Below are 19,477 nucleotides of genomic sequence, written 5' to 3'. Positions count from 1 at the left end.
CCTATTCTCACTACTGACAATTAGAGTGCAATGGCAGTTGCGAAGAATCCTATCTTTCATGCTAGGACAAAGCACATTGAAGTGTATTATCACTATATCAACAGAGAGAGACAACATGCAGTGAGAACACAGAAGAGGATAAGCGTAGCAGCATCAAGGATCAGCAACATGAGGAGACGACGGCCAACCCGAGGCCGAGCACCTCTCCCTCCATCCTATCCCCCCGTGATCCACTCACACAAAAGGTGTGTTGGAGGAATGAGAGAGGATCAAGGATATTTTACTCTTTATACTAAGGTAAGGATACAATATTTGGCCATATGGGATTAAGGGCTGCCACATGTCATAGCTGGACAATGCTTCTTATTTCTAATATGCAGAGAGATCAGTCTGATCTATTGCATTACACATGAAAATGTGGCAGATCTTTTCACTACAGCCTTATCAGGTGAAAAGTTTGTGGCCTTCTGCAAAACTTTGGGTCTCTTCTCTTTTTCAAAGTCTCATCTAACAAGCATGCTTGATTTAAAAAAAACACATGCACATAACACATAGGTAAATGTGTAATCAAGCATCATAAAAATTCCTCACATTCAAGAAGCGACAATAGTTTATTTCTTATGTTGATTGAAAAGACTAGGGTTTGGTTGAATGTTAAAACAATGCATAGCAAAAGAAAGGTATAAGAGGACCCAAGAAAAACACTTACACTTCTTTGCCAAGGAGGGTAAATACCTTCTATTAGAGGCATGGGGAGACACTAGTGCTTCTTGGACTTGGTCAAATCAAACAAAAGTAGTGATCACGAGAATCAACAGGTGTCCCAAACTCCATCCAAACTTTTGACACTACACACCAAACAAATGCATACATTATTGTCATATAGCAACTAAAGCGTTTTACAAGAGTGGATTAACATAATTTATAGACAACACTACTCTCATCACTTTTTCGTTAAACCAAGTCAGCTAAGACATAAGCGGATAGATTAGATTTAATTTGTCACAAACTTGAAAAAAAATCACCCTTAAAATCCAGCTTCAACATAAATATCATGTGGATTCAATGATGCTTTCAAAAAGTGCCTAGTTTCATATATATTTAAATAGTATTTGTCATGTAGGAACACTATTTAAAAGAAAAAGTAACAGTGTGCAACCCTCGATACCAAGTAGCTAGATAAATAAATTACTCATCTTCACACGATCAACACATGTTCAGACCTTTCAGGTCTTAGGGGATGACAAAAGGGATGCCCTTCTGTCCTGGAGATTGGGGAGCTGCGGTAACAGCAATCCATTTTCCAGGACAGAATGGCAGACTCACTGCCAATCCCAGATGCTGCAGTCATGGGGTTTATGGCAATATGACAAGATTCTTAAAGACATATCAGCAGGGTTTGAGAAAAGACGGGTTCGCTTCATCCTGGATCCTGCTCAACTTCTTAAAAACCCGCCTCATCTTGAGAGAAGTAAAAATGTCTCTTCCCAATTGTGAAAACATAGTAGTAATTGGATGAAACTATGAAGAAACTGCTTGTTCCAAATTGCCTTTCCTCTTCAATCCATGGTGAGAAGGATTCATGTTAAGTTCACTCAAAAATGTTTTCCGAACATTGCACATCAGCATTCTCTAGAGACATTGACAGCGAGTGGAGGAGACTGACAATTCAATTGGCAATGGTCACAGGCAGGTGCAGGAGAATCGCGGAGGTTGCTTTGATGGTCAGCATTGATTCTCTGCCGACCCACAGCAGTGATGTGGAGAGTTCATTCCGCAGTCGAAAAATTAAAAAGAAACCATAAATTATAACATCCAAAGTGGAAGAAAGAAAAAACCTGCCATATAGTAAGCAGCCGTTTATCAGGCTGCTTAGAATTTCAAAACTTAAAAAAAACTATGGTACATGCTTGAATTTTTGCCACTTATGTTGACACACATTGGAAGAAAGTGACCTCTGCATGATCTTCTGAGGTTCACCTCCTTTTTGATCAAATGTATCAATGACCGTACTGCCATTGCCATCTGTCAATGAGTGGGCAGGACTGCCGCAACCTTCTTTGCTAAACCCTTAATAGGTGTGGATCACCTTCCGTTTGATAAAATACATCCACGGTAGAGACACTTATCATTTCTTCCATATGCTCTGAAATGGATCTGGCTTGTCTCTCTTCATATGAGTCGAAGTTCTAGCATAAAAAGCAGACTCATCATTTGGTACTCGAAAGCTGCTAGCTACAGCATTGAGTCATTGGACGGATCCCAACACTGACATCCTGAGAAACTCCTACTCAATTGATGACAAAGTCTCTTTGGATTTTCCATATTTGCAACCCATAACCCAGACGGATCAGAAGAAGCTCCAGAAGCATGTGAATGATGCTCAAGAGCTTCACTTTGGAGCCTGGTATTTCCGTCCAAGTCACAGCCACTTCTCGGATTGGAATATGAAGCCGTTTGCAAAGATAGAGGAGCTCAACATCAAAACACCACCTGCACAAAAAGTGTAAAACCCATGTAATAATTGCATGAAAGAGTAGAACAGTTACAGTTTGCTTGTATATAGAGTAACCCCTGCCTGGAGATCTCATCTGCCCGCCCCCCCCCTCGTCGGTGGGGCTTCCAACCCCCACTTATCTGACAGATGAGGGATCTTTGTAAAGACCCTAAGCACTTGCATAAAATTATCCGTCTTGAATAGCTAGTTGCACTAACCTTTTAAGCCGCAGATTGACAAAGAGATGCTGGGCGGCAGCTCGGGTGAACATTTTGAAACCGCACTGTATACAAAGCCATATCTTCGATGTCACACTTGGAGAAAAAGATTGACTTTTGAAGGAAAAAATCAAGAGAAAAAAGCCTTTACTTGGGTGTCACGAACTCCTCTCCCAGCAACCAAGAGCACACAGAAGTGAAACCCTTTCATGAGAAAATTCCGGTACCATTTTCTCTGAGACAAATATAAGAAGAAAAGATAGCTGTAAACATATTGGGATACCTGGTAAAACCAGAGATTGGTTTGATAGGCTAACTGCAGCCAAGCTGTAAGAATACACACAAATTTTGGAATGCCCTTGGGCTGGGTTAAGGATTTTACTGTCGACAAAGCCTTCTTCTCGAGATGTGCTCGTGATCCGAACACCACAGCAGATGAATCCCGCCACCCTTGAGATGGTTCACCTTTAGCTGTTGAGCTTCTTCTAACACCTTGCTGCTCTGCCATGCTTTTTATCTGGTGGCCATGCACAGCTCATCAGGGAGTAAAGAATTGAAAAACTTGAGACATCAAACATGATGAACATAACGTTTGGTAAGGCTTTTTACATTATCTCCATAACGCCCAGTCGCGATTTAACAACTATGAAAACTAATATCAAACAAGAGGAGGCAATAGAGAGAGAGAGAGAGAGAGAGAGAGAGAGAGAGAGAGAGATTAAGCGTCTACTAAAGCCCCAATGGGCCTATGAGACCATTGTGATACAATAATGTCCATGGCATATCTCATCATGGAATGGAAAATAAAATTGAAACAAAACATAGCTATCTCACTGGAGTAATACAAAACTGTCCATGGAAACTCATCATGGAATACCAGGAACATGGAACATGTTAGGAGCATCAGCCCCCAATAGATGGTATACCACTCCCAAAATATCAACAATGGGGCTAATGAGTATGGTGGAGAGGCCTCCCTTAGCTACGTCACGTGGAAAGGTAGCTCGATGGCGGTGGAGCATGTCTTGGATTTGGAGCTGATGACGGGCTGACGTCCGGAAGGCTGGGGGCACTAGGCACGCTAGAATGTAGAGGCCCAATCCGAGGTAACTCCTCTAGGGCGAGAGGTAGGTGCACAAGATCCATTGTATGGGTATCCTCCACCTCCCTAGTCTGGAAGAAACTAGTGATGGTATGTTGGCGAGGGAGGGGTCGGGGTGGCTGGGGCCAAAGCTCTCTCAAGAAAGTGTCCCCGTGTCCACGGAGCTCAAGCAGGAACAGCCCTAGGCAACACTGGTCCAGGAAGTCAATGATTCTTGAGAGTGGGCCAAATCCCTCATGAAACAGACGGTGAAACCTCCCGTGGATCTCATAGTATACTAGGCAACGGCATATGTAATGCTCCTTTGTCTCAACCTCTATGTGGCATAATCGGCAGATCCTCTCCTTTCTGGGTCTCCGTACGAGCTCCTTGGCTTTGAAGACGCGCTCAGCTCTACCTGTCTCCACTTTGAGGCGGTGGGATGAAACCCATATCTGGCCAATCGCAATCTGCATGGCATGGGACATGTGAACACTTAGATAGCCTGGCTGCTGGATGAATCCATCCTCAATAAGCATGACGAAGTGATCTCTGTAGAAGTGCATCTTCGTTTTTGGGCAGAGAGAGAGAGAGATGTACTAACAAAAAATCCAAAACAGAATGGAAACCCTAGAATCGCTAGCCCCTTAAGAGAACCTATCATTCATCGGAGACTGCCAGGGTTACAAAGTGAACTGACGATTTCCTCTGGAGACATACAGGATCACAAAAGTCCCCTCTCCTAGTGGAGAGTAGGCCCAGCTCTTTTCTGAATGATTAACACTAGATCTCGCATGGGACCTCTTGAGCAGGGTCTCAGCTCTCCAACGTGCAGTGTGAGACACCTGTGAGCGCCTAGAGGCAGTTAGCCATCTAAATGTCACAATGAGTCCCGTGTGGACCTCTTCGGTCGGTCGGGTCTTAAGTCTCCAAGCTCCAACATGCAGTGAGTCACCTGTGAGTACCAACAGCCCACTTGCCACACACACACACACACACACACACATTTTATCAACGTCTACTAAGACCCAACAGGTCTATGAGATAAAAAGGCGTTACAGAAGTTCCATGTGTAAACTGAAGATCATAAACTTGGGGAGAGAGAGACCCAATGGGCCTATGAGACCAAAGTGATACAATAATGTCCATGGCATATCTCATCATGGAATGGAAAATAAAACAGAAAGAAAACATAAATATAGCTATCTCACTGGGGTGATACAAAACTGTCCATGGAAACTCATCATGGAATACTAAGAACATAAAAACATGGGAGCAACATCAGCTCCGAGTAGATGGTATACCACTCTCCAAAATGTCAAGCATGGGGCTGACAAGTATGGCCGAGAGGTCTCCCTCAGCTATGTCACATGGAAAGGTAGCTCGATGGTGGCGGAGCATGTCCTGGACCTAGAGCTAATGAGGTGATCGTGGCCGATGGGGGGGTCGAGGGCGTCGGGCACGCTAGAGTGCAGAGGCTCGGTCCGAGGTAACTCCTCTTGGGCGAGGTAGGTCCAGAGCAGCTCGTGTGGAGGGTCCACAAGATCCACTATGTCGGTGTCCTCCACCTCCTAGGTCCGGAAGAAATTGGTGATGGTTGGCTGCCGAGGGAGGGGGCGGGGTGGCTGGGGCCTGTGTCTCAAGAAAATGTCCCTGTGTCTGCGGAGCTCAAGCAGAAATTGGTGATGGTTGGCTGCCGAGGGAGGGGGCGGGGTGGCTGGGGCCTGTGTCTCAAGAAGATGTCCCTGTGTCTGCGGAGCTCAAGCAGGAAGAGGCCCAGGCAACACTGGTCCTAGAAGTTAATGATCCTAGAGAGTGGACCGAATCCCTCACGAAATAGATAGTGAAACCTCCCACGGATCTCATAGTATACTGGGCAGCATCATATGTAATGCTCCTCCGTCTCAACCTCTGTGTGGCATAGTCGGCATATCCTCTCCTCTCTGGGTGTCCGTATGAGCTTCCTGGCTCTGAAGATGCGCTCAGCTCTACCTGTCTCCACTCTGAGGCGGTGGGAAGACACCCGTATCTGGCCAATCGCAATCCGCATGGCATGGGACATGTGAACACTCAAGTAGCCCAGCTGCTGGATGAATCCATCCTCAGTGAGTGTGAGGAAGTGGTCTCTGTAAAAGTGCATCTTCGTGGGGAGCTCCGGGGGTGTGATCCATGTGCAATGTGTGTAGAGGCTACGAAGATCTGACCGGATAACCCGGTTGGTATCCTTGTGAGACAACCGGAAAAAAAGGGAGTCCAAACTGTACTGAAGGGGGGGTAGGCGGTCCATGCAGAGCCCATATACTGAGAACCAAGTGGAAACTAGTGCATACCATACTCCAGAGTGCCCCTCAAGTGCTAGCTATCTGGAGGACTCCAGGGCAAGCCTCGGGTACCTGTGGGGATCCATGTGACTGATGCGATGGAGGTATGTGACTGTCTGGAAGAGTGCCTCCACTACCATCGAAACTCTATTTGGATAATCTGGTGTGGGACTGATGGTTTGCTGCAGATCATACGCTGAAGATGCTCATGACCTGGGGCCTCTCAACTCGCTGCCAATCCTCATCGGATAAATCTAGCCCCCAGAAAGCTGCTCCATACATCAAGGCTGGTGTGACGAGGGTGTCAAAAAGCCAGCCCTTCGTCCTAGGCTCCTGGAAATGTGCCTGGAAGCACTGCCGCTCAAGTAAGCTCAAGGCTGCATATCCCCGCGTCACTCTGGCATGTGCTGCGGGAAGCATGGTAAAGTGTGGGCCACTGAAATTGACACCAAGGTAGACATAGGATGAGACAATCTCCACAGGATCCCCTTTATATGTGAAGCGCAATCTGGATGTTTGACGGGGCGAGAGGTATTGAAGACCATTACCTTGGTTTTACCAAGGTTAACAAAGAGGTCCCACTGAGTGCAAAAGTCATGTAAGGCATCCAACTGGCTCTGAAGCCCTTCGGCTGAGTCTGAGAAGAGGACGATGTCATCTGCATAAAGTAGTATGGGGATCAATATGCCTGCCAGTGTGGAACCAGCCCCGCCTAAAATCCATCAATGAAGCTCGAGATCTCATCAATGTAGAGGCCGAAAAGAGTGGGTGATAGAGGGCAGCCTTGTTTCACCCCAATAGTGTTGGAAATCTCTTGTGATGTACCTCCTATGGCTCTCACTCGTCCGGTGACGAACTCATAGAGGGCGATGATGCTCCAAAACATGTCAGATGGGACTCAGATCTCCTGTAGACGGTGCAAGAGGCGGCGGGCTCGGGGTACAATATCAAAAGCATTGCGGAAATCCACAAAGCAGCAGTAAATCCTCTCGTGTCATGCTCTACCCTCCTCGATGATGGCACGGAGGGTGAAGATATGGTCAAGGGTAGAGTAGCTCCTCCGAAAGCCAGCCTATCCTAAGGCTCTGCATCCTTGGCTCTCTGCAAATGAACTGAGCTCCGCCTCTGGCACTGATCCATAGAGTTTGGCCAATGTGTGGCCAAACACGATCGTCCTGTAGTTATTAGGATCAAGTGGATCTCCGGCTTTGAGGATGAGGGTGATGGTGTTGGTGGACCAAGAGGGTGGAAATCCTTCACAAAGGGCTCTATTGAATATGTAGGCTAGTAGGGGTGCTAGGGTATCATGGGCATGCGAGATGTACTCGTCAGTGAGTCCCCCATGATCTTGGGCTCGCCCATTGCGTAGTCTACGAATGGCCTTGAGGACCATGCCCTTTGTGAAGAAGGTGGAGATTTGGTGGTGGGGGTAGGGGTGGCTAATGGGGGATATGATAGAGGGAGCATGCATAGGAGTGCCATGTGTCCGGGCAGGTGAAAGGTGTGGGACGGCGATGTTCTCGGAGTTTTCTCCATGCCTCTTTGCACTGCCCTAAGAAAAGTCCGTATAACTCATCCTCTTTCCGAGCATAGAACTCCCGTTTCTTGTGTTGGGTGAGCCGTTGAGAAATCCGTTGCGCTTGGCGCTTCGTGATTTGCCCAATCCGTAACTCATGCTTAAGACGGGAGCGTGTGGTCCGACATTCGTCATCATACGAACAGTTCTGGGGCATGGAACCGCAAGGTGGCTTGGCGGTAGACCGCCGCGTGCAGATGAAAGAAGCGGTGGCAGATGTGTGCGAGTATGGTGGTGAGCTGCGATGTGAGGGTGGATAGGGGGACAATAGGTTCCACATCCTGGAGTTGGCGGTAGATGTGGTTGGAGTAAACAAGGTCAAGCTCGTGATCAAAGAGGACCTGAGTGTAATGTGAGATGGGGGTGGGTGGTGGAGGGACGGGTGGTGTGCAGGTAAGAGTGAAAGAGAGGTAGGCATGGTCAACTTCAAAAGGGGGTGGCCGAATGGAGAAGTCGGGGATAAGGTGTGCCAAAGTCGGAGATCCCATAAGGTAGTCCACAATGCTAGTACCTCCTGAGCGAGGGAAGGAGGTGAGGGTGTCGGAGGATGGCCATCGGGACATCCCGTTATAGATAACGAGACCATGTGCAGCTCCCAGCTCTAAGAAATCTCTCCCGTACACTATGACCTCCTCACGGTCCTGTGATGATCGCTGCAGCCCTGTGTCAGTGATGTCCAGCTCATGTAGTCTGATAGGGTCGTCTAGATCAAGTAGTGGGACCTGCTGACTTCCCGTCCTAGCGTTGAAATCCCTGGGCAGGAGGACTTCCCCCAACTGTGAGAACTCCATGATATCCTCATATAATGGTAAGTACGGTGACTGGCCAAGCTGTGCGGCGTAAGGGGAGTGGCGTGGTGGAAAATAACACACAACAATGTGGATGACTCTGTCCCTGCTAAGCTGTAGCCGCACCCAAAGATATTGTGCATCCTCGTCCTTCCGGACGATGTTGAGAATCTGTCGGAGATGGGATCTAAAAAGGACAGCTACCCCCCCAGAGCCACGTACTCCTCCTGATGTGCGGGTCTCGCCTCGAAACGCTGACTCCCACTCATACCCGGCTATGTATGGTAAGCCCCTCTCAGGGCTCTGATGAGTCTCTGTATAAAAAATGACATCCCTGCCTGTGAGAATCTCGCTCAAGCCTCTTGGATTCGACCACAGCATGCCATTGCAGTTCCATACTGCCAACCCCAGGTGTTTGGTCTCATAGACCCTGCGTCCCTATTTGGGACGGCGCTCAGTGATAATGACTCTACCATCTCTGTAGATAGCCCACTTGCCTGCTTTGCGGGCCTCGTGAACAGTCACCATCGCCTCACGCCGGTGTGCCACCTGTGCTGGAGTGAGATCTTCTCCCATGTACACCTGTGTGCCCTTGAGGGCAGCCCGTCTGTCTAAGAAGGCCAGTCTACTGGTGGCATCAGGGAATCTAATGATGAGGGGTCGTCTCGTGTCATATCCTTTCCTGCCCTCCATGTATCTGCAAAGGGGGGGGGGGGGGGGGGATCCCGTCCCCTCCTAGCATCCGGCAAAGTGTCATGGCATCCTCCTTTGGGGAAGCCCCCGCCTGTAGCCCCCGTACTCGTACATGGAGGGCCCTATCCTTCCTACGTTTCTCCTCCTCGAGAGTCTCATATATGATGCTTTGCGGGGGTTTCTGCTTCTTCACCACCTCCACCCAATCTTTCTTAGTGGTCTACAGTTCTTCCCGCACCTTATCGCTCGCAGCTTTCAACTGCTCCAAGTCAGTCCTTATACCCTCCTGAATATTCAGCTCCCCTTCCTCCATTGTATGGTCCTTGTCCGTAGCCTTTATGGCTTCCATTTCTGCCCGGAGTTCCCCTATCATTGGGGCAGCTTCTGGCATTCCTGTTTGTTGCATCTGGGTCTCTTTCAACATCTGAATCACCTCTTCTTGGTGGTTCACTTGGGCTGTCAGTTCTTCAATCTTGTTGTTCTTTCCCTGTATCTCCTTGCGGAGGCCTCAAGCTCTTCAATCTCTGGTGGATCTTCTGTGACAGGCTCTTTAGGATCTGGCCCCACATATTTCCGAAATAGACTCACATGAAAAGCATTGTGAATCTTCCAATGACTAGGTAGAGCAAGCCTGTAGGACACTTCATTGATCTTCTGAATCACCTTGAAGGGTCCATAATAGCGAGGAGAAAGCTTAGGATATGATCCTTCTCGTCCTGGCCTCTTCCGAAGCCTAGCCTTCTCAAATTTCAACAATACCCAATCACCTTCTTTGACTTCCATGTCCCTTCTGTGCTTGTCAGCAGCCATTTTATGCTTATCCTGAGATCTTACAATGGTTGTCCGCACCTGACCAAAGGCAACATCCAAGTCACGAACATATTCATCAGCTGCAAATATCTCATCCTTAGTATGAAGGATGGGTGGCAATACCACTCTACCATAAATAATCTCAAACGGAGCCTTTCCTGTGGAGGCATGGATTGTATTGTTGTAGGCAAACTCAACAAGTGGAAGATACTTCTCCCATGCAGTCTTTTGATTTGCCACATAACATTTCAACAAATCCAACACGGCTGAATTTGCAGCTTCACTTTGGCCATCCGTTTGGGGATGATAAGCTGATGAAAACTCAAGTTTAGTACCCATATTATCAAACAAAGCCCTCCAAAATAGGCTTGTAGTCCTGGGATCTCTATCCCCAACAATGGATTTAGGCATACCATGATGCTTGAAAATATTAGCAAGAAAAAGCTTTACCATATGATCAGCTTTGATGGTTTTCTTGACGGGCAAGAAGTGAGCTTGCTTGCTAAACCTGTCCACAATAGTCCAAATAGCATCATTCCCATGCTGGGATCTAGGCAAATCCATAATAAAATCCATCGTGATACTTTCCCAAGGTTGTGAGGGAACAGGCAATGGCTGAAGCAAACCTGGAGGCTTTTGCCTGTCAAATTTCACCTTTTGGCAAGTAATACATGCACGCACATAAGCCTCAATGTCTTTACGCATGCTCGGCCAAAAGAAATACCTCTGAATCATATGAGTAGTAGGCATAATACCTCTATGATCAGCATAAGGTGGAGTGTGACATTCGTCCATAACCTTTGGACGCAAATCCTTTACCACACATAGGCAATTATCCTTCATGAGATAACCCTCGTTGATAACATAAGAGGCATGTGAATGACCAGCCATCAAATCAGTCCATATATGGCAAAAATCAGCATTCAAATGATACAAATCTCTCATAGCAGATAAGTCTCCATGAGAGGCCACTGAGACTGCAGCAACATAAGGCCTCCTAGATAGTGCATCCGCCACCACATTTTTCTTTCCTAGGGTATGCACAATCTGAAAATGAAACATGGAAAGAAAGTTTGCCATTCTCATCTGCTTCTCTGAAAGCTTGGTTTGAGATAGAAAGTATCTCAAGCTTTGATGATCTGTCTTGACTACAAATTCAGCCCCAAGAAGGTAGTGTTTTCAAATCTTTAAGGCGTGAATTACAGCCAAGAGCTCTTTCTCATAGATATCCATATGAAGCTCAGCATCATGCAAACGACGGCTCTCGTATGCAACTGCATGCCCTTCTTGATTTAGGACAGCTCCTATGCAATCACCACAAGCATCACATTCAACCAGGAATGACTTGTGCAAGTCAGGAACAATCAATACTGGACCACATATGATGCTCGTTTACCTGCTTCATGATTTCTTCTTGTTGTGCAGCACTCACTCGGTATGCGGGTTTGTTGGGTGGAGAACTACCTGGCACAAGATCTATGCGATGATCTTCGGGCCTTTGGGGAGGTAATTCACCTGGCAACGAGTCAACAAAACAGTCGTTGAATGCATTAAGAAAATTCAGCCTATCATCAGACATAGCATCCACATTTTGATGATTTGGCACAAGACTATCACGCACAAAAACCAAGTACGCTGAAAGACTCTTTTTCATTGCTTTATTAATTTGGATGTGTGATACAAGTGGGATGGAATCCCCTTCTTTGCCAGCATCAATAAAATGCATGCGGCGTTTATGCATAAAAGAGATCATATTTGACTTGTAGTCTTTGCGGGGCTCAAGCCTATGGTGCCATGGCTTGCCCAACAATACATCACATCCATTCAGTGGAGCAACTAGGAAATGCTCATTATCAAGGTAGCCCTGGATATGGATGCGCAACTTCCCTATCAAAGGGGTAACCTGCACCTCTTTACCAATAAATGCAGCTTCGGCTTCAATCTGAGGTCCCATGTTTTCAACCTCAATACCCAATGCAGTTGCCATTTGCATAGAGATGAAGTTGTCAGTTGCACAGTCATCAAACATGAATAGTGCGGGCTAATCCTTGATTTGCCCCCAAGCCTTGCAAACCATTCGCTCTTTTGCATCATGACCTGTATTTCCTTGAACATCAGGAACTGCATGTACATTAGCCTTGGTGTGCTTGTCCTCGTGCTTTGGTTTGCGATCTGGGCATTGTCGAAACATGTGGTCTTTGCTACCACAAGAAAAGCATTTTCCATCCTTGGCATATTGCTCTCTTTGCTCCGGGGTTAAGCCGAATTTGTTCTTCCTTGGGCCCTGTTCTTTAGATGTGTTATTTTCAGCTTTACCACCCTTGTAGGGCTCCCGGAAGTTCTTTTTAGGTGGCTGTCCACCCTTTTGCTGATTTGGGACAGCCTTGTCCTTCCCCTTTGAACCTCCTTGATCCTGTTTAATCTTGAGCACCAATTGCTCCGTAGCAAGAGCAGAAGCTGTGAGTTGTTGCAACGTATGTTTCGGGTGCAATTCAATGCCCGATCGATATGCTGGTTGCAGTCCAGAACGAAACTTCCTCTTTCTTTCATCCTCAGTAATTTGCATAAAGGGAGTCACTTCCAGCAACACTTTCCAGAATTTGTTAACATACTGTTGTACGCTTTCATTGTCTCTTTGCTCCAACCTGTCCCACTTTTGAGTGAGAGTTTGCTCTGCATTGGGTGGCAAGAACTGAGCATAAAATCTATCCTTGAATTCCTTCCAAGTAGAAATGGGATCCTTGGTGATCTTTTCAGTGATCCACCAATGAGCAGCAGTCCCTTTCAAAAACATGCTAGCATGGCACACCTTTGACTTTTCTGTGAAGTCCTCATCGCTAAAAGCAATGTCAAACTATGCCACAAATGCTAATACCTTAGAAGCATCATGTTCACCATGAAAAGCATCAAATTTAACAGATTTGTCACCTGCTTTGAATTCCTTGAGCTTCCTGGCATGAGGCTCATGGTCTTCTCTTTTTCTTTACCCCTTATCCAACGGGGCAGCCCTATCTGCATGGGCTCCATGGGCCGTCATAGAAGTTTCATGGGGCACGGTGGCATGTGCTCCACGAACTCGAAACTCAGATGCATGTGACTTACCTACATATGGCATTGTCTCTCCATGAGACAACTCAGAAGGTAAAATTTTTCTAGAAGCAGACCTGTCACCATGAGTTACATGTCTTGCATACATGTGACTTTCATGCCCTCCATGAGCAATGGCATACATATATCTGTCAGGCTTTGTGCCTTGTGGAGAGGATGCATGTCGAGAGGTGACTGTCACCTCTTCCTTTTGCATAAAAGATTTCAGCCTTTGGGATGCGGGATCTCCATGCTTCAAACGAGGTGGATTTCTGAATTTCAGCTCTCCGTCATCCCCCTCTTTGATATCACCTTTGCGGAGGAGGTAGGCAAGTGCCAACTCCCTTGGTTTCTTGCCCACTTCACGAGTCATTGATTCAAAAGTTACATCTACCATAGCATCAGCCTTCCTGGCTTCAATAGCACTTTGCAGATGGGGATCTTCATGCAAAAACTTTAACTCTTGCTCTTGAGCCTGCAAAAGTTTTCTCATATGTTCCATTTCAGCCCTCATAGCATCAGGCTCTTGTTCAAGCATAACTGTCTTTCCTGGAGACAGTTGACCCTTTGATTCACTATCAATAACCCTTTCAAGGGGCTTGTGTCTACCTCGCAGGGCATCAGACCCATGAGAGGCACTAGATGGACCCCTCGAATTTAGCACTTCCAAAGGGTTGCCTTGGCTGTCCATTGTGTTTTAAGTTTGCTAAAAGCGGGATGTCCAGTACACAGGTTCGTTTCCCCACTAGGAAGAGGGAAACAACCGTGCTCTGATACCCATGAAACCGATCCCGTCAAGTGGGAAAGACTCCGTTGGACACCCACACGCTTAATAGCACAACTTTAAAACCACAAATTTGAAATGGACAACTTAATACAACTTGAAATTGAAATGAAATGAAATGGAAAGATGGACACCAGCACTGGGGACGGAACGGGCCGACCCCCCCCCCCTCAATATATGATATATTTATTGGGAGTATTTAATAAATACAATGCTCCATGGGTTCCAAGAACCAGATGATGTCCATGTACATATGAAAACAGTACCAAACAAGTAGGCTCGAAGTCGAAATTCGATGTAGAAGCTCGAAGCAGAACGACCACTAGTGTGGTCCAATCTCTACGGTCCTGTGCTTTCACTGGACTCCGTGGAGAGCGCCTCACTGGTGTTCCGAGACCACGCACAAACAGGCGCTCTCGTACTAACGCCTGGCTCTCCCGATCTCAGCACCTTTGGACCGAGGTTCTCCAATAGAGCTTGGACAACCCGGCACCGAACGGGTGTGGCCGTAAAGGGAGTCGGGAATCCCTTATTAAATTTAACACAAAATACTTTTAAATCTGAAATTCACTTACTTGAAGGTTGCAGATTGTAGACCAATACACGAGGTGTTCGTGTGTGTAGCTACTGGAGTGGAATTCCAAGATGTAGCCTCTAGAAGAAAGAAAACACCGCCTATGGAAAGGAAGTGCAATAGTTGTTGAAGATGGCCCTCGTCTACCTGCAAGAGAACAAGGCAATGTAGCCTGTGTGTATGCAGCCGCCTGTTAGAGAGCTCACGCAGCCTGCTGAGAAAGAGAACGGGTGCAGCCTGTAGTGCAAAGTAAACAGCCGCCCATATGACAAGCTGGCGCAGCTGTCTAGGCCAATACAACCGCCTGTAGTCTGTTCTGCTGTCTTGTATAGTGGACAGCTCACGAGTAGTGGGTACAGCCGCCACAGATGGTACAAAAGTGCAGCTGCTGTACAGGGGAAAGTAGCCGCCTGTTGGAGAGGAAAGAAAGGGTAGTTTGCTGGTGAAAACGTGCAGCCTGCAGGGCCAAGAGAGTCGCCTGTAGAGGGCAGCGTAACTGTATGAAGGTGGCCACCTACAGTAGTTCTGTTTTGTGTGAAGCGCACCTGCAGTCAGCGTTAGCCGCCTGTAGAAGAGGAGGCGCAGCCAGCAGCAGAGGGTACAGAAGCAGCCGCCTTCATGAAAACATGCGCCAGAGAGAGAGAGTCGCGGTTGGTGAATAAACGCAAGAAAGAAGCGATCCGCCGGGTGGTGATGATCCACGCTTGAAGGAGGAGGTTTTCTTTTATAAATTTAAAGTGGAGTTTCTCTACGCTTGCATGTGGGTGGGGAGTATGGGTAGGTGACCATGCCCACCCCCACACTCACTTAAGTGGGGCTCCCCACCTTGGCCCCTAAGTGGGTGCCCAAAGGGGGTGCCCACATTTAAGTGAATGTGAACACTTAACCTTATAAAACTAAAGGTTAGAAATAAAATAATAAAAACAACATAAGCGATATACTTACCACCTGTTCACATGCACTAAAGCTCGTCAGAATACAGAGCAGACTTCACGACTCACTGGCAGGCGTCCCCGCTCAGTAAGTAACACGTCAAGCAGGCAAACACAAAAATACATGTCATGTGAAAACAGTTTCAAACATGCAAATCATGTGTGCATGTGCAAATAGTAACATGGATATATCTCCCGTTCATGGAACAAGTACAAAATATCTGTCGGCACAAAACTGGCACGACATAAAAACATAAAAACCTGGTCTTCCTATGGAGTGACAGTCCCATAGGTAAGACACAGTTCCAGGCACGAGTCTCCCTATGGTGTGACAGTCCCATAGGCAAAACACGGCACGAATACTGGCTCTTCCATGGCGTGACAATCCCATGGGTCGAACACAGTCCAGGTCATACACGGGTGGCACCAGTCTGGCTCCCGTCCATACGACACCATCCTGCTAACACACGGGTGGCACCAGTCTGGCTCCCGTCCATGTCAGCAAAATACTGGCCTCTTCACACAAGACACCGGCCTGGCCTCAAGTGAACGAGACGCAAAAACTAGAGATGGACCAAATGGTCGGCCAATTGGTGACACCTTCCAACTGTTTTTCATGTTGGTTCAGAACCCTGTCCAGCACCTTCTTTTGTTTGCCCAGTAATTTCTTGGTGTTGTCCTCTACTATCTTGATGTATGCCTCCAGCTCCTGTAGGTTCATTGTGCTATTTCCCCCTAGTTGCTGCCTTGGGGGCCTGAGCAAGGGCAGGTGGGAAAAGGGAAGCAGACACACAGTGTATGAACAGGAGGAGCCTGACAAGGGAGGCAGGGCAAGGGCCCCTGTGTACAGCAGGGAAGTAGGGGCGCAACGCGGCAAAGAGGCGGGCACGCGTAGCACGGCAAAGGGCGCCTGCGCCTGTGCGCTGGAAACTGGGAGGCGGAAGCAGGGCAACAAAGGCACAGCACGCCTGCACCTGTGCACTGGAAACTGGGAGGCGGAAGCAGCAACCAGGGCAACCAGCGCGCAGCGCGAACAGAGAGGGGGGGGGGGGGCTGCGCAGCTTCACGCCATGAGAGAGAGAGAGGATGATGATGGGAATTTCAACGCACGGCACTAGCCAGCCGAACATATACACCCCATGAGACAGCCCACGAGGGGGCTTGGCAAGGATTTGAACCCGGGATCAACCTGACACCGAAACCATTATGCCAGCAATCCACAAAGAGAGAGAGAGAGAGAGAGAGAGAGAGAGAGAGAGAGAGTGTATAAAAGCTAAATCCTGTCCTAAGCAGCGCAAGACTTGAGGTCTATGGGTACCAAATTGGCCCATAAGACCACAAGTGATACATGATGACTAGTAGTACTAAGATAGAAGATGCTGCTATTTGTTCTCATCAACACCCAAGCATAAGTTGCTAAATAGGTTTTTCCTGAGGTTGGACAACTTCTGCTGAGGAATTTAAAACACCTCTCTCAAAAAGATCCAACCTGAATTTCCAGCTTCTCGAGATCTGTGATCTTGGTAGCCCCATCAGCATCAAGCATAAGAAGAAGATCACCTCTTGCACAAAGCATCCCCTTCAAAAGGTAACAGTTTTAATGTGGCAAGTTAGATGGGATGGTAAAAACGTACATTCTCTGAAAGATACGATCATTACAACTCTTGAAGAAACATATGAACATAATGTAATGGCCAATGATCTATAAAAAGTATTCACACAAAAAATCCGCAGCCTATGTGAACTCCTCTAGCTACAATACATGTAATATTAAGAAAAAGGGGACTTGACATCTTTATGTATGTGCATGTGCATGCCCGCATATGTGGGTGTGTACGTGTAACTACAAAAGCTGTGCAGAACAACAAAGCAAAAGAGAGCTCATGATCTCAGCTGCAGAAAAAAGTTGCACACCTTTCTCACTGCTGCACCTTTGCCAAAATTTGTACCTTGCTTGAGAACCCGAACATGATCCAAAGTGTGTCGTCTGACATAATCAAAGGCCACTTTTACTGTATTGTCTGTGCTTCCATCATCCACAATAATTATCTGTGTCACAAATTGATAGAACTCATTTCTAAAAAGTAATTGTGCAACAGTTTAAAATGCTACATCTGTGAGTTGCCGAAAGTGCAACAGTTTAAAATGCTACATCTGTGAGTTGCCGAAAGTAAATTTACTTTCAATACAAATTCTTGCAACACAAAAAAACAAAAAACGGATAGTTCAGCATTCTTTAAGAGTCACTAAAAACTTCAAGATCACCAAGGAACATACAGCTGGGCATAGATTGCGCCAAACGTGCACCCTTATTTTCCCATTGCTCTCTTTTGCCTTTCCCCCTTTTTCCCTCTCCTCTCCTTCCTTCCATGGTATACTTTGTGATCAACATCTCTGATTGTCATCTTTAGGAGCAACTCACTCAAACCGTCCTCAAGAAATTCATTACTCTCGTTGGCAGTCTCTGGAACCAAATCCACAGTCACAGCCATCTTGTCAATCTCATTGACAAATAGGAATGCATCACTAATGTTCAACTCCTAATCCAGAGTTACCTCCACCTGGAGTTTGACTCCATGGAGACGGCTCACAAAGTCTTGAGAATAGCAGTGAGAACCTACACCATTCACATTAGTTATAAAGCACTATATTTACCTCCCCCAATACTCATAACATACACTATGTCACATCCAGACACGTTTATGCACGCATGCGTCCACGGGGTTCCCAGGCATCCCCAGCCCGGTGGACCTTCACAAAGCAATAAATCTAGGTAATATCATTCCAAAAAACAAGCCCACACATGCAAAGCATATGCCAAGCAACATGTTAATGCATAATGCATAATGCACATGTGGTTCGCATAACCCCCATCTATCAAAACATTGTACCTATATTATCTAGCTCCTTAAGTAAGAACCTTGTTTGGGAGTGTAAGAGGCCTCCAGGCCTGTCTAACCAATATCTCCAACACAAGATTAGAGAAAACCGAATAAAAGGGGTGCAAGCAAGCTCACCACCCAACCGTAGGATCTGTACTTCGATCCACCGGCTAAGGTTCCACTCCACATATACATGCCGGTTGCACTGGCGTGCCTGCCCATAGGGGCCCTCGGCAAGACTTTGTGATATGCCATGTCCACGGCAGAAGTAGAAACTCTGGTCTAGGCATAGACCCATTAGAAGTGCACCGCACAACTGACTACAGAATAATAACCCAAGGTATCACTTATATAGTGATAACTCGCGCTATAAATAGCTAACGTGTTATAGATAGCCACACTAGCCTTGTTTTATTAATTCTGAACCATCTCCTAATCCTAGGGTCCCCTAACGTTGCTAGATTAGGCATGCTAATCCAAGGATTAGCTCCACGTACATAACACGTCTCGCTAAATGTCTTGTACCTAATAATCACCAAGTTCATGCAAATCATTATAGAAACTCATGGTACTATTACAACCCCACAAATCTCCTAAACACAAAACACAAAAGATTAGTATAAACCCCCAAAGAGGGTGGTTTATTTCTAAGTTTCTCGAAATAAACCATAAATCCCATACGAAGTTACGAAAGTCTCCCAAGCAACCAACCATAATACTCACCTCCAGCTTTGTATCTGCACACTAAAAAGAAACTCAAGCCCCATCAAGAAGATAAAATCCCCGGATAATCAAGTTATATCCAAAAATCCCATCTTACATGCAATAAGAGCAGGGTTGTTTTCATACAGCGTACGACGGCTTATCGTACGGAATACCGTACGGTACGATACCATACGTACTCGTACGGACTTTTCAAAAAAAATTCCCCAAAAAAAAATAAACTTCTTGGGAGGTAATGGTCTTTTTTTTTTGCTTATCTATGGCTGTTTGAGCTTCCTTTGTACTATGAGGCTTCCCTCCTTTTTAAAATACTCCATATCTAGAATTGGAAATACGTAAGTTTATAAGTATTTTTTTTAAGCACCATATTTTATCGTACAATAAGAAAAATTTTTATAACGTACCGTATTTTCCTGTACGGTATCGTACCTGACAACTATGAATAAGAGATAGCCTCTCTCATCTCGAAATCTAAGATGAAACAAAGATGTATCCAAAATGCGCCCTAAGA

At 46.4% G+C, this 19,477-nt stretch overlaps 1 protein-coding gene across 2 annotated transcripts in view; it reads right to left on the bottom strand.

The window, feature by feature from the left end:
- Nucleotides 1-1,130: 1,130 nt before the first annotated feature.
- LOC147613038 (Nucleotide-diphospho-sugar transferases superfamily protein) overlaps nucleotides 1,131-19,477 on the bottom strand; it is a 73,741-nt gene continuing 55,394 nt past the window's right edge. The window contains exons 6-12 of one of the 2 annotated variants that reach the window (XR_015263340.1): nucleotides 17,276-17,410; nucleotides 16,851-16,940; nucleotides 3,098-3,232; nucleotides 2,867-2,950; nucleotides 2,716-2,780; nucleotides 2,579-2,637; nucleotides 2,367-2,493 (exon numbers count right to left, since the gene is read on the bottom strand). Coding sequence is in view for 1 of the 2 variants with exons in the window: in XM_086782334.1 (XP_086638460.1) it covers nucleotides 2,292-2,493; nucleotides 2,716-2,780; nucleotides 2,867-2,950; nucleotides 3,098-3,232; nucleotides 16,851-16,940; nucleotides 17,276-17,410 (711 nt within the window). In the remaining variant the exon portion in view is untranslated. Of the gene's footprint in view, nucleotides 2,494-2,578; nucleotides 2,638-2,715; nucleotides 2,781-2,866; nucleotides 2,951-3,097; nucleotides 3,233-16,850; nucleotides 16,941-17,275; nucleotides 17,411-19,477 lie in introns of both variants that reach the window. The other variant, XM_086782334.1, reaches the window with a different exon arrangement.

Source organism: Cibotium barometz, chromosome 44 (assembly GCF_041138505.1).
Source record: "Cibotium barometz isolate CiBa-2024 chromosome 44, ASM4113850v1, whole genome shotgun sequence".
NCBI lineage: Eukaryota > Viridiplantae > Streptophyta > Polypodiopsida > Cyatheales > Cibotiaceae > Cibotium > Cibotium barometz.
Note: the sequence above shows the minus strand (reverse complement) of the source record. Positions and strands in the feature narration are given on the sequence as shown.